Source organism: Adiantum capillus-veneris, chromosome 4, assembly GCF_014529385.1.
Source record: "Adiantum capillus-veneris isolate H3 chromosome 4, ASM1452938v2, whole genome shotgun sequence".
Lineage (NCBI taxonomy): Eukaryota > Viridiplantae > Streptophyta > Polypodiopsida > Polypodiales > Pteridaceae > Adiantum > Adiantum capillus-veneris.
The window spans coordinates 13353969-13369556 of NC_140934.1; the positions used below are offsets into that span (position 1 = coordinate 13353969).

Sequence of the window (15588 nt, forward strand, 5' to 3'; positions counted from 1 at the left end):
CCATTCCCTGTTACTATGGAATGGTTTCTCGTTCTTACCCAAAGCAAGGGCTGACATTATGCCTCTAAAGTCAGGGTCAGTAGCATACTCATCTATCATAGAGGATAGATCATTGTGAGTAGCTATAGACACCGCATTAACTTTGGGTCGTCGTGAAAGTGCATCGGCCACTTGATTGTGCTTACCAGCTATGTGAGCAATATTGAAATTAAATTGCGAAAGAAAATTTGCCCACCTCATTTGTTTGTCGGGAAGCTTGGTTTGCGTCATGAAATACTTGAGACTTTGGTGGTCGGTTCGTAGGATAAATGGAGTCCCCAATAGGTAGTGTTTCCATGTGTCTAGGGCATGTAGAACAGCTAAAAGCTCTTTCTCATAAATGCCCAAGACTCGTTCATCAATATTGAGCCTTCGGCTCTCATATGCTATGGCATGCCCTTCTTGAAGCAAAACTGCTCCAAGGCAATCACCACAAGCATCACATTGGACCTCAAATGGCTTTGAGAGATCCGGAAGCATGAGGACTGGTTGGGAAGTAAGCTTCTCTTTGAGCTTTTCAAAAGCATTTTGCTCCTTAGCAGTCCACACAAACTTAACGTTCTTCTTAGTTAAGTCGTGTAGTGGTCCTGCTACTTGAGAGAATTTTGCTATGAAGCGTCTATAGTATGCGCACATACCAACAAAGCTTCTTAGCTCATGTAGATTTCTTGGGTTAGGCCAAGCTTTTATTACCTCTAACTTTGATGGATCCATTTGGATACAATCTTTAGAGATAATATGACCTAGGTATTGAATCTCTTGTAGGAAGAATTCGCTTTTCTTTTGGTTGAGAAAAAGCTTGTTCTCCCTCAATGCTTGAAAAATCACTTGGAGATGTTGCTTATGTTCCTGCAAAAACTTGGAGTAGATGATGATATCATCAAAGAACACTCCAGTGAATTTGCGGTATGGTCTAAAAATTTTCTCCACAAACGATTGAACGTAGATGGTGCATTAGTCAAGCCAAAAGGCATGACTAGATATTCATAAAGACTAAACGTTGTGTGAAACGCGGTCTTTAAGATATCTTCATCCACTATCCTTATTTGATGATAGCCACTCTTAAGGTCAATCCTACTGAAGTAGGTAGAGCCTTGTAGCTTATCAAACAGATCTTCTACCCGAGGTACGGGAAATCTGTTTTTGATAGTGATATGGTTTAGTGCTCGATAGTCCACACACATACGGTATGTACCATCTTTCTTTTGCACTAAAAGGACTGGAGAACAAAAGGGAGAGAAACTAGGCCTCACTATCCCTTTGTCTACCAGCTCTTGTACTTGCCTCATCATCTCCTCTTGTTGAGCTTGTGAGACTCGATAAGGAGGCTTGTTAGGTGGTGAACTTCCAGGAAGGAGCTCAATGCGATGGTCATCATCCCCTCGTTTTGAAGGTAAGTCCATAGGGATATCATCGATGAACACATCTTGGAATCCTTTTAGAAAATTAGACGAGTCTAACTCTTCTAGATTCCTACCATTTCCATTTGATGAAACATTAGTATCTTTTAGAGACTCTTTGACAAAAATCATGTACGCAAAAACTGAGCTCTTCATTGACTTATCAAAAGCAAGAGGATTTACAAGTGGAATAGTGCGACCACGCTCACTAGCATCTATATACATGTTCTTTCCCCTGTAGGTGAAGTAGATTCTCCTTTCAGGGAACTTCATGTTGGCAGCCATGCGATCAAACCATGGTGCCCCTAGGATAACATCCTCATGTTGGAGAGGAGAGATGAAGAAGTCTTCTTTCTCGACATAGCTTTGGACATGCAGCCTCAACTTCCCAATCAAGGGAGTAACGGAGGCTTGTTATCCCTTGAAAGCTACATCAGCCACTACTATATCTCCCATCTCAAAAGCTTGAATGCCCAACTTGGTGGCCAACTCCATTGATATGAAGTTAAGAGTAGAGCGAGGGTCAAACAAGATAAAGGCATCATGCTCTCTTACCTTTCCCCAAGCATAGGAAAGTGATGATCCTTTGCAATGAGCATCCTCTTTTGGAGCTTCGATGGTGCTCACCACACTTGAAACACTTATGGTCCTTCGAAAAGCTTCAAGCTCTTCAGGAGAGAGTTTGTTTTTACCTTTGTAAATTCCCTTCTCCTTGGACCGATTGTTTTTGTTGTTGGAATCGACTTGCGAAGTATTTTGAACATTGGTTTTCCCCTTTGCATCATTTTTGTCTTTGTTTTCCATGGGCTTGACAATACGTCTAGCCCCTTGATGAAAATTGATGCGTGAAGCAACCATGGTGTGATGGATTACTTCGCTAATAGTACCAGGCCGTTGAGAGTTGATGTATTCGGCCATCTCTTCAGGAATCCCGCACAAAATTGCTGCCTTTGCTCGGCAAAGTCTATCTTTTGAAAGATAGTAGCCTTGAGATGTAAATCCCAAAACTTGTCTACATATTTGTGGATAGACTCATGGGAGAGGAGCTTCAAGCTGCGCCATTCGGTAAGCACTTTGTCCTTTGCATCGCTTGCAAGGAATCGCTTCATGATGGAAACTCGTAGAGTTTTCCATGTCTTTGGGGTGACGAAGGCTAGCCCATCATTGACGAGCTAATTTTTGGAAGTGCATAGCTACATGGCGTAGCTTAGAGGACTCTGTGAAGCCCTCATCTCCAAAGGCCGCATCAAATTGCTCGATGAAGGCCAACACTTTGTCGGTAGCACCGAAGGTGCCATCATAGGTGAGAAAAGAGATACTCTTTCCTCCCTTCTTGAACTTCTTTAGCTTTTGTTACCTTCGCCATGCAGGAAATGATTTGCGATGTCCTCCCATCTTGTATTCTCTAGGAGAATAGCCATAACTTTCGTCGGAAGGTGAAGAAGAAGGAGAAGAGGGTGACCTCTTCCTAGCCCTTTTCTTTCTTTGTTTCCTCTTGCCTTGCAAAATGATGAGGAGAAGGACTATGTGTTGATCTTTTCCTCTTGGGAGGAGTGGGCGATCGTCTAGACCGCCGTCTTCGTGGAGCCACATCTTCAGAGGAGCTTAAACTTTCATTGCTTTCTTGCTCTTTGGATTCCTCCTCTCGAATGGGACGGAGTCTTCTTTTGGGGGTCTCTTCAAGAGGCCTCCTAAGCTCTCTCTCCTCTTGGAGAGGAAGGGAAATTCCATAAGCACGAAGTTGTTGAGTAACTTCGGCTTGCAAAGCAGGGTTACCCATAGCTTGCTGCAAACTAGTGACGAGATAATTCACAAACATGGGAGCATCATCATTAGCACCTTCATGTGCAAAATCAAAGCTATCAATGTTTATTCTACTCTCTTGATTATTGTCAACCATGTTAACAAAATTTATGTATGTACTTAGTGTATGCTTTTGCAATTCAAAACCTTAGTTGCCACTCCTCTTAGTCTTTAAAAATCGGCTCTTAAGTATCTACACCCACGGCTCCAAGTGGTTAATTATAGAGAGTAGAGGAGTAGGTCTAACATAGCAGAGTTGCCAAGGGCTAGCTCCTTTCGGACTTCTTATGGCTCAATAATGGTAAAGCCGTAGGCAAGTCTAAAAAGACTACATTATTAAGTCCAAAGCTCCCGAGGTGCGCACCATCCCCCACATAGTGGATTCAACAAAACCGATAATAGATCCGAGTTCCACTTACCCTAATATAATTAACAACATCAACCATTTATAGGCTACTTAAGGACCTCTCTTCTTAAGCAAGAAAAGAGAAACCAAATGCTCTGATACCAATGTAATGAAATTGGCCTATTTAATTTGAGAGTAGTGGAAATTAATGAGAGTACTTTTGAGAAATGACTTTGTGAGCATAGCGGGTGAACATAATTGAAGATAGCAACATAATCATAGCAATTAGTTAACTTGGCATGAACAATACTTTTGCAAGAGAGAGAATTCAGAGAACATGACAACAGTTGAGGACCAGATTTATGTGGAGCCGGTCCCCCCTCCAATAGGCATTTGTATTATGATTTCTCCCATTAGGAGAGACTTGTTACAATACAATCTTTGTGTTCCTTGTGACCTAGGTGATACAATGAAGATGGAAAGCTTCATGCATCACAAACATAACATAAACTTGAAGAAAGCTTTAACTATCCCAAGCCTCAGTCCCAAGACCTCAAACACCTTCGAAGGTGGAGAGAGCTAGCAGGGAATTAGAGTAGGGAAGAGGAAGAAGAAACATTTCGTAGGAGAAAGAATTAATTCCTCACTTATCATAACTCTTGTTGCTAGCATACATAATAGCATAGTAATGAAGAAGAAGGAGATGGCAAGCTTAAGCATTGAAGCATTGCTCTTGGTTGGATTTGCACTCCATATCCAAGAGTGTTGGTATATGCTCTCAACCTCTACTTGCTTGGAGAAGGAGAGGGAGCTCTTGCACTTTGCATAGCACACAATGAGAGTGTTTGTGAGTGTGAGTGGGTGAGTATACCCCCTAAGCAACCCCCTAGCTTGCTTGGGTCGACCCCCCCTTGTAGCTCATGCTTGAAGCTCATTGGACCCCTCCAGGCCTAGCCAATCACAAGCAGGAGGCATTACAAGCAGCAAGGGTAGCCTTGAGACAAGTGTCCCCCTTTCCCCTTTGAGAGAGAGGGCTAGATAAATGCTAAATCAATTAATTGAATCTCCTAAATTATTATTGGACCCCATGGATGGCCAACCAATAGGCTTTAGGCACACCATGAGGGCAACATGAGGAGGAACTTGACAAGTGTCCCTTTTGCTTTCTTTGTACCATGCATGCCTTGTGTGAGTGTGTGGATGTTCTCTCTCATCCCCCCTCATGTAGGGCTCGCCCCCTCCTTGTAGGGATTGAATCTTTGACTTTTTGACACCTCAAGCCCCTCATGCATAGGCCCAGTTCCCACCACAAGCTTGGCTCATAAGCACTTTAAGCTTGGACTGGGTCTCACCTCAAGTGCAACCCTAGCATTTCAAGCATGTCAAGCACCTCAAGCATCTCAATACTTAAGCACCTCAAGCACCTTAGTCATCAAGCAGGACAAGCACCTCGAGTTGGGTCGGGTTCCCGCGCCTCAAGCTCAGCCCTAGTATACCTAAGGTCAAAGGCCTTTTACACACATTATTGGAGGTCTTCAATGAAGCTAACCCTAAGGTCTTATGCTCCATTTGTTAGCCTTGCTCTTTGATAGACCATCTCTCATTTGGGCCCCTTTACCATTGGCCCCGTGTTGAGATAGATCTATAAGCACATGTCTATATCTTAACACTTGTTCCCGTTTATTCTCCCACATTAAGTGATCAATTTGATATGAGAAAATCATTTGGGTTGTTTAGATATTAGATTTTATGACAGTATCTACTTGAGTTACACAAACACAAAGACAGTTTATTGAGGAGATCCGAAGAGAAATAATCCCAGAGACAGATTACCGATTTCTTCACACCAGACACTGGACAGATAGAGGAGCAGCCAACACTGCAAAGCTCAGCTCATACTCACACCTGCGGTACTCTCATTGGCCGAGCATTGGAGCTAGGGAGATCGAGACGCCCACAACTAAGGAGCTATTATATCACCCTTTTGTATTGGGCACCCATTGTATCAATTGTCACAAAATGATGACGTGGCATGACCACTTGCGGACAGAGGATGCATCCGCGGATGCTGACGTGGCAGAAAGGTACAGCAGCCCGAAAATTACGCTGACAACTGACAACGTGGCAGCCTGTACGGCCTTTCGCAGTTCATGCAGACAGCTGTACGGAGTTTCTGCATATTGCGATGGATGCTTTTGCTGGCAAATTTTGGACAGGTTGCTTTTGGGATTACTTGCTTTTGAGTTAGGAGCTTTTGCGGCTCTGCTTTTGGGGAATCCCTTGTGAGAATAAATAAGCCCAAGGGCCTTTCAGTATAAGAGAAATGAGTCCCGAAGCCATAGTGGAAGGCATGTAGGCTAATGTCTTATGCATGGAAGACATGAGAGTGACCGGTCTCCACTGTCAGAGAGACAATGCATCTCCGCCTTTCGGTATAAGAGAAATAAGTCCCAAAGCCATAGTGGACCTGAAGATTTAAGAAGTGTTGCTTTTCGTGTAACTTCTTGGGTGAGAGCAAGGGCCTTCAAATAAGTGTGATGGCTCTCTCTCTCTGGCAGTCTACCGCGTGGAGAAGCAGAGTTGAGCCACAGAGTTGTACCTAGTTGAAGCAATATAAAGAAATATCGAAAGGGGCACCACAATTTGGGGCCATTGCAATCTTGGAATGGAACTCCACCCGTGTGGATTCTCTCTCTTTCAATTCAGTTGTTTTGAAGTGCTAAACGTCTGTTCGAGTCTGTTCTTTTCAGTTGGCACGTGGTGCCGTCTCATTACAATGGTATCAGAGCTCCACTCGTGTGCTTTTCTGAAAGCATACCGGTCCTTCCAAGAGCAGACAGAGCAAGGTGGTGTTTTTAATTTCATAGAAGTTTTTTGCCTCTTTTTGAGAGAGAGAGATACAGGAAAAGGTTTAAGGTTCCTACTACAGTTTGACAACATCTATGCCATGGGAAACTACACAGAAGAATCAAAGATCTTTCCAGCCACCGTTTTTCTCAAAGAGAGTTCCATGCAATGGTTTATGCCTATAGCTACCAAGCCGCACACTCCAAGGACTTTGCAAGCTTTCCAAAAAAAAAATTGCCTCGAGTTACATGACATCCTTCTTGAAGTGCAACTTGTGACAGAGTGGAGCATCCTATAAATGCTTGCCACAGAAATCTTGACGGATAACAACCAAAATTCCTAGACATCTCTCTTCAAGCTAATAACCTTGGAGGCCCAATGTGACCGCTATATCATTGGACTGTCATCACCGCTACGGGAATACTGTCTATCAAAGCCAGTTTCGAGTTTCCATTTGAAATTTTTTTGAAATGGATTTTATTGGGTTTGGGCTTGTCTTCAGTGATTGAAAATTTCTAATTTACTCATGGCTCCCGCTTTCCCGAGAGGAGTATTGAAGAGAAAAATTGTGCTCGATAATGTCTGCTCTGGCTTCCCTAGGAGGAGTATTCATGTTAGTTGTAGACCCTTTGAACATTGCAGGCTGCGGTTTAGTTGTACTCTTGGAACCTCCAAGTGACGCACGTCGCGGTTTGGGGAGCATTCAATTGTAGCAGGCCTCTATATCTTATGGCCCGGACCTTTTTAGGTTATTTGAGGTGGGAGTGATGAGGGAGTCATTGAATATCTCATGGCACAAACCTTGTTGGTTATTTACATGGGGAGTGTCATCGGCAATTGTATGTTTTTATGTCTTGTAACATGCATTTGTAGTCATGTCTGTTGCATTGTGATGTATCAACCACTAACTAATTTGAAATTTTTTAGAAATGGATTTTATTGGTTTTGAGCTTGTCTTCAGTGATTGAAAATTTCTAATTTCCTCATGGCTCCCGCTTTCCCGAGAGGAGTATTGAAGAGAAACATTGTGCTCGATAGTGTGTGCTCGGGCTTCCCTAGGAGGTGTATTCATGTTAGTTGTAGACCTCTAAACATTGCAGGCTGCGAATTAGTTGTACTCTTGGAACCTACCTCCAAGTGACGCAGGCTGCGATCTGGGGAGCATTCAATTGTAGCAGGCCTCTATATCTTATGGCCTGGACCTTTTTAGGTTATTTACAGCGGGAGTGATGAGGGAGTCATTGAGTATCTCATGGCACAAACCCTATTGGTTAGTTACGTGGGAATGTCATCGGCAACTGTATGTTTTTATGTCTTGTAACATGCATTTGTAGTCATCTGTGTTGCATTGTGATGTGTCAACCACTAACTAATTTTATATTTAGTGAGATTGCATGAATATGTGACTTTAGTACATCAAGACACACCTTTAAAGATCAGCGCAGTCCACATGTGATGGCTAATTTTGCTATGCCAAAATATCAAGAGCTCCAATATGGAATGCGAAAAACTGAATGACCCTCGGAATTGTCCCTTGGATAATTTTGCGCTAACTTGATTGTGTTTTGCACAAACTGTTGACGCCTCGACCACTGAAGATCCAGCCAACCTCCCGATCCCAGCTAAGGGGCTTGAACCCTAACACAAGAAGGATAAGTAGACTTAGCCAACTTGTAGAGCCCGGCCGAGGAGCCTAAAGGTTAAACAGGGTTACGACTTTCAAATCCAAACCCTGCCCAACTTGCAGATTCTTGCCGAGAGGCCTGAAACCTTACAAACACTCCTTGAAGACAGTTTGCATAGAAGATGATGATGTGGCAGCCTGTACGGCTATGTCCGCGATTTTCGTTGACACCATGTACGGATTTCCGTGATTTATGTTGAGGTATTTTGGGAGCCAGATTTTGGCCCTAAAGTTTTAGAAGTGCTTCTTTTCATGTAACTACTTTTGGGTGAGGCCAAGGGCCGTTGGCTCTCTCTCTAGCATTCTATTGCGTGGAGAAGCACAGCAAAGCCACAGAGCTATACCTAGTTGAAACAATATAACAAAATACCAAAAGGGGTGCCACATTTTGGGGGCATTGCAGTCTTGGAGTGGAACTCCGCCAATCCGTGTCTCGTGTGGATTCTCTCTCTCTTTCAGTTCAATTGTTTTGAAGTGTTAAAGGTCCGTTCATGTCTATTCTTTTTAGTTGGCAAGTGGTGCCGTCTTGTGACAGTCATGCGAGGCTTGATTGCACACCTCCATGGGACGCTCCCTGTCACAAATTGATGGCGTGGCATGACCACCCGTCGACATATGCTGACGTGGCAGACAGTATGGACGTCCAAAAATTGCGCTGACAGGCTACTGACATGGCAATATAGACCCCCGTAAAACACGTTGCTGACGTGGCAGAACTGTATAGAATTTTGCAAAAAGCATTGATGCTTTTGAGCTAGTTTTTTGGGATTATTGCTTTTGGAATCTTTTGCTTTGGAGTTTATTGCTTTTGGGGCTCCGCTTTTGGCAGCCCTTGTAAGAATAAAAGAGCCCAAAGGGTCTCACTCCTTAGAGCATTTGGACGCAGAGTTTGAGAGCAAAGAACCCTTCGGGAATTGTACTTTACTTAAAGGTTAATATAAAAGAAATATCGAAAGGGGCACCAGTCTTTGGGGCCAATCTCTCTTGGCACGGAACTACTCCGGGCCGTGTCGACCAAAGTGAACTATGATATTAAAGTTGTGAAGTGTTTTAAGTGATTCTCTCTCATGTCGCGAGGTTCTAGACTTGGGGTGCTCAAGTCTGTGACAGTGGTATCAGAGCACAGCCGATTTGTCTTCTACGAGGAAAATCGATTTTTCTTCTTGCGGCACATATGGATTTTGAAAAGAATAGGACGACTCCATCTGCTACCTCTGAAGCGAGAAGCAGTACGGAAAATTCAAGCAGATTAGCAAAGAACGAGTACGGGCCACCCCAGCCTTCCCAGTATCAACTCATGGAGATGCAACGTCAACAGCAGGTTGACGAGTGCGCAAAGCAGATGCTTCAGTTTGCCAAAGATCCACAGTATGCCAAATTTTTGACCTGGCACCAATGGATGAAGTGCATACTCATTGGCAGAAAGCCATTGAGTCACCAATAGAATCGGCAATCAAGAAACCTCTTGTCCCACGGATGTTTATTGAAGATGAAGTCGAGGACATTGTCAAAAAACGAGTCAACCAACTTTTGGGTTTAAAAAAAGCAACTCAAGAAACATTACAAGGGAATTAACTTCCCTAGTTACTTGGGCCGAACATCCTCTTTTGACAAAGCAAGAAAACAAAAGAAGCATGTGCGCTTCGAAGCATTGTCCAGTTCGTCCTCATCTTCGCTCGGACAACTCATCCTACTCTGACTCCAGTGATGAGGACAAAAAGGGCAAGAAACGACGAGCGGACTATATGTTTTATTCATAAAGGAAGCACTTTTACAGAGCTAATCCATATGATTTTCTTGACGACAAGGGCAAGAAGGTCAAGGAATTCAAAGAGGGTGGACAAGTAGTAAAGTTTGAAACCTTTTCAGGGTTTCGAGATGCTCCTAAGGCTTTAGCCTTTATTCAACAGTTTGATATAGCATTTTTTGGAGGCCGCTAGCGGCTATACAGAGCACTTAAAGATTAGACGGGAAGCATCCTTTTTGAAAGGCAATGCTCGGACAGGGTGGTCCACTCTTTTATAAGGAAAGAAGCACCGACAAAGTGGCTAAAATTCAAGAAACTTTTTATTTCTTCATGGCTCACTCAAGAGTACAAACGAGATGTGAGAACCCATTGCAACCATCTTTGGATGATCAAAGGTGACACTTCTGGATGATTATTGTGAAAGACTTTGGGATACTTTCCTTCCGACATCTTCTTTCAAGAAGATTAGTTTTAATTGAGAGGTTTGTTGTGGACTCCCCAAAGAAATTCGAGACTACTGCCTTGAGAAGAAGTTAGTCCATTCAACAATTGATGTGACATGCTAAGCGGAGATTCGCGATGCATTCGGGTAACTTGACTTACCCACTAGATGAACCTTCGCAAGTTAGAACAAAAACAAACTACGAACAGATACACGATCTCGTCTAACAGAAGACTAGAGAGATGAATATTTCAAAGCAGGAAAGTGTTTTGAATGTGGAGAACAAGGATGTATCATTGCACGGTGCCTCAACAAGGCATAAGAATGAGGATGACATACAGCGGGGCGAGGAGATACTCGTTCCAAACTAGACTTTAGATAGAACATTATGGATGAATTAGCATTATTTTGTTGTATGAATTTATGAAATAAGACTTTTTGGAAGAAGATTTTTGTATGGAAGAACCTGTTATTTGTAAGCATATAACACAATTATGAATAAGATGATGATGGCTTTGGAGCAGTAATAGCTCCTGATGAACCTGAAATGAAAGAGAGGGAGAAGATACTCGTTCCAGAACAGATATTGACTTTCCAAGACAAGAAAGAGAAAGGTATAGTGAACGGTGGTTCTTCGTTAAGAACCATCCGGCATTGAATGCAAAATGGATAGAGGAAAAGGACCTAGTAGATACTCCTCAGATTTGGAACTTTACCTCGACGCTTTCGGTCTAGCTGTGCCTATTCCAAGAGTTCCCACAAATTAGCGGGTTGAATCTGGTGCAAGCGGGACTGCACAAGAGGGGAGTTACTCCGCTCCTTTGTCACAGATTACCTGGATGGAATAAAGTCACTGATTTCCTTTTGGACTTCAGGGATATTGATGTAGTGACAGTATTCTGCTGGATGACTTTATGAGAGAAGTACTTCGAAATGGGAATCCCCCGAAATGATTATTCGCGCATGACATTGCTTGAGTCGAAAATCTTTATAGACATGATCGCAATATGGGATCAATTGATCCGACATCAATGAGGTTCGGGATAGATCTAGATGCCATTACTAAATACATTGCTGGCAATCATGATCTGACATTTGGAATGAATTTCTATGTGATGTGATTTGAATGTGATGTCATGTGATGTGACTATCGTCTTTCTACAAGAGTTGGATTCGTGTCGTCTAGTGCGTCGATACTTAAGAGTCAATGTCTACTGAACTAGTTTATGGATTATGTCTGATTGTGCGCGTGTAATCGATGGCGATTATAATTCTTTCAATAGGGGGTATGTCACAAATTGATGATGTGGCATGACCACCCGTGAATAGCTGCTGACGTGGATAGACAGTACGGCAACTGACGTGGCAAACAATACGGACATCCAAAAATTGAGTTGATAGGCCCCGTGCACTGTAGTATGACCACCTCCAATCTTGTCAGAGGGGTCCCCAACATGTTGAAGTCCCCCTCAACACACCACTGCTCTGCATGTGGTAAAGACTCAACAACATGAGACCAAAACTCTGCTGCGTATATATGTTCAGGAAACCCATGAGGCACCCCTGAACCTGCATAGTAATCCATTGAGCTCTGCCTGGCACAATAATACCTCTGCCCACAATGGCCTGCTGCCAAGAATCCACAATAGTCATACATACCCATCCCTAAATACCTCCAGGTTCAAATGCAGCTGACCAAAACATCTCATAGCGACCACGCAAAATCTGACCACATCGTCTAATGCGGCTCTCACACAGATGATGCTCCTGTAGCATAAGAATATCACTCTCACCTCCCACAAAATGCGTTGCTGACATGGCAGAACTGTACGGAATTCCGCAAAAAGCGTTGATGCTTTTGAGCCACTTTTTGGGGATTATTGCTTTTGAAATTCTCTATTTTTGAGTTTACTGCTCTTGGGGCTCTACTCTTGGCATCTCTTGTAAGAATAAAAGAGCCCTAAGGGTCTCACTCCTCAGAGCATCTGGGCACAGAGTCTGAGAGCAGAGAACCCTTTGGGAATTGTATTCTGCTCAAAGGTTAATATAAAAGAGATACGGGACCAATCTCTCTTGGCACGAAACTACACCGAGCCGTTTTGACCAAAGAGAACTGTGATATTAAGGTTGTGAAGTGTTTTAAGTGATTCTCTCTCGTGTCGCGAGACAGGTTCTAGACTTGGGGTGCCCGAGTGTGTGACACTCCCTGAAATGTGCAAAGAGCTCCAAAGAATCAATAGGCTACTCAATTGGCCTATCTTGAGACACCTCACGCTGATCCTGAGCTGCCTCCAACTATTGATCCTCATGCTCTGTCTGTCGGTCCAATTGCTCTAAATCATCCCCATGATCCTTGTCCTGTAACCTCTCCTCAAGAAGTCTATCTGGGGGCTATGTTGCCTCATCAATCCTTTGTCTCAATACCCATCTATAAACAAAGACATATTGTACCTCTCACCCTATCTGCTTGCTTGTGTTTGTGTCTCCTCATGACTATGTTGTCGTTGATCAATGTTGCTACTAACTCTGACCCCTCTAATCTCTACCATGTTGTCGCTCAAGATTCTGCTACAGGGCAGAACTCTACTTGGTCTATTGTGGCTGAGGGCCACTTCCTCTCTAGCAACTAGTCTATCTCTATTGTCGCCCTCTAGGGCAGTCCCTCACTAGATGACCCGTCACATGACACCTGAGACACTCATTTGGTCTACTTATAACCACAATCCTTTGCGAGCGCAACACCCCTTTCCACTCAAAACTTGTCAAAAGTGATGGTATTTGGAAACAGTGGTAGCCACCTTAACAGATGGCACAAATGTCTCAGTCCGTACTAACCACATGAAAGGTATGCCAAAGATAGACCCCATTTGCCTCAACATATCAAACAACCAAAATTGTGCACATAGCTTTGGAAAAGCATCTTTTCAAGATACCTGGGACCTAACATCTGTCCTCAAATGCAGCAATGTAAAATCTTCATACCATAGAAGTAGAAAAAAAAACATGTTCCCTAAGGTGAGATGAGAGCGAGCGAGTGTTTTAGAGGCAAGCTCCTATGATAAGAAAATAGTAATGAAAGTAACTCTGCCCAACAAAATGATGTCCTCCACTCTGCCTTCTTCTACAATGGCTAATGATCCCATTAGCCACTCTCGGATATTAGTCTAGGTGTAGAAACATCCTACTATTCGATTAATGACAATTCAGAGAGAGAATAATGATATGGTCACCAATCTTCTCTTGTAGATCGTCGAATAAAATCAAGGATGGTGCCATATCACTTCGAGAGAAGAAGATTCCAAAAGCTTTGTCTAATCTCACCCCAACCCAACCTCACCCCTCAACTAGAATCAAAAGCCTAAGAGTGAGTGAATGAGTGAGTGAGTGAATGTGTGTATGTGTGTGTGCGTGTGCGTGCATGCGGGGCAAAGCACGCGCCGCCGCACAGAATCCCGTTCCTCCAAAAAAATGACTGCGGAAAGAGTGCTCCTCGGTAGTGCTCCTATGGAAAGAGCTCCTCGGTAGAGAGCTCACCACGAGAGATCTGCTTCGTTTCATCCTCAGGGGGAAAGATCTTGCCTTGGAATCTACAGATGTGAGGAGCTTCTCTGTGAAGAAGTTGTCAGGTAATTAGCCATTGAGTCTGGTGCAGTCTCTGCTGCATACAAGGAAGTCTCCCCACTCTCCACAACAGATTGATGGGAATTGAGAAGAGAAGTCTTATGTTTATACCTTTTCAGTATAATCATGGGCATTCTGGCTGACAGTATTCTGCTTAGGAACTAATATGCATGGTTGCAACTAATGATGTTTACTCTTTCAAATAATCCTCCGAGAACGAGCCACCCCCTTCCACTCATACTCAATAGACTAAGGAAAATCCATGGAAGATTCAAGAGGCTTACCCCACCTTTATAGATGGGACCAATGTCTGCAACTGTACCAAACACACAAAAGGAGTGCCAAAGATAGATGATATCAATATCGAAATCGTCATACCACGGGACAAAGAATATCAGTTTCTCTTGTACAGAAAGAGGGGAGTGAGCCATCAGATTGGAGGTGACAAAAACTTATTTGGATGGCTGAGGAATAAACAAGATGAGTAAGTTAGCAAGCCTGGCCAAAAAAGTAATTGTACTTTCACGCAACAAACAGCTGCCTAGCCAAAATAATGTTTGATAGGTGAGGAAAATGACATCCTGGTGGCCAAAAAAACTTCTCTTCCATAATTGGCATTTCAGATTTCTCTTTCAAAGTAAAGTGCTTCGTTGGTGGTCAGGGTAACTTGAGCGCAATGGACACTCTAAACAACAAGAAAAAGAGTGCATTTACAAAAAACGGAGTGAAGACTAGGAAACATTGGGCACCTTGAATATTGGAATGAATTCTGCAAGTTCACAACATCCAACAAAAATGTACCTTGAGTTTTTTGCAGACTGCAAGCAGACTAGGGGGAATGTGCGAGGTCAGGTCACACAATGGTCTGCTAATAGCAGCATAAGTTGAATGCTGAACAGCCCTATAATTCACAAAGAAATAAGGAAAACTCAGCTTATAAGTCTGAAGATGCTGATCAGGCAATAAAGCTATAAACAGGATCACAACACAACCCATTACTTTTTAGCATGTAAGAGAACATGAACAAATGTAGCCATCAACAATGTGCAACGATTTCTCACCAAATATGGGAATCTTTTACACAGGTGAGAACATCGTGACCTGGAACTCTTGGGTGGCACCATGATGCAATACTACAGCATGCCACCTTAGCGACAGGTTTGATGCGCTTCAGATCCTGGAGTTAGTTTACAAACTTGAGCACAGGCTCTCTTATCATTCAGAATCTTCTCTTTAGAAAATAACCGTCAATGCACCTTGAAGGAAACAGTATCCCACACTGCTAACGTCTTGTCAGCTCCTATTGTTATGAGTTGTGGCGCACCCCCCAAAACTCTGGTTAGCTCAATGCCATAGACTCCACCATCATGGGCCTTGCACATGAAAAACAAAAAATCTTCATCAGGAGGAAAAAAGAACCATAACATACAGTTTGCTGACAGCAAACACTGCTTGCTGAAGTTGTCCCAAGTTAACTTAGAATGAAAAGAATATAAGTTTTACCTTGACACTTTGTTTCGGAGAAACCTCTCGCGATTCATGTATATTCTCTGCTGTCCAAATGACCATTAAGCCATCACTGCCACCAGATACGAGAAGGGTCTGTTGTCACCAATATGCAGCAACCAAAAAACAACTCAGATGAAAAAATAAGTTAAC

General features: G+C 43.1%; 1 protein-coding gene across 4 annotated transcripts in view; it reads right to left on the bottom strand.

Annotated features, from left to right (window-relative positions):
- LOC147458731 (Transducin/WD40 repeat-like superfamily protein) overlaps positions 1-15588 on the bottom strand; it is a 68167-nt gene that overhangs the window by 21252 nt on the left and 31327 nt on the right. For all 4 annotated transcript variants that reach the window (XM_086510171.1, XM_086510172.1, XM_086510170.1 and 1 more), the window contains 4 exons: positions 15433-15531; positions 15186-15302; positions 14991-15106; positions 14731-14830 (listed from right to left, as the gene is read on the bottom strand). In XM_086510171.1, coding sequence (XP_086366297.1) covers positions 14731-14830; positions 14991-15106; positions 15186-15302; positions 15433-15531 — 432 coding nt within the window. The remainder of the gene's footprint in view (positions 1-14730; positions 14831-14990; positions 15107-15185; positions 15303-15432; positions 15532-15588) is intronic.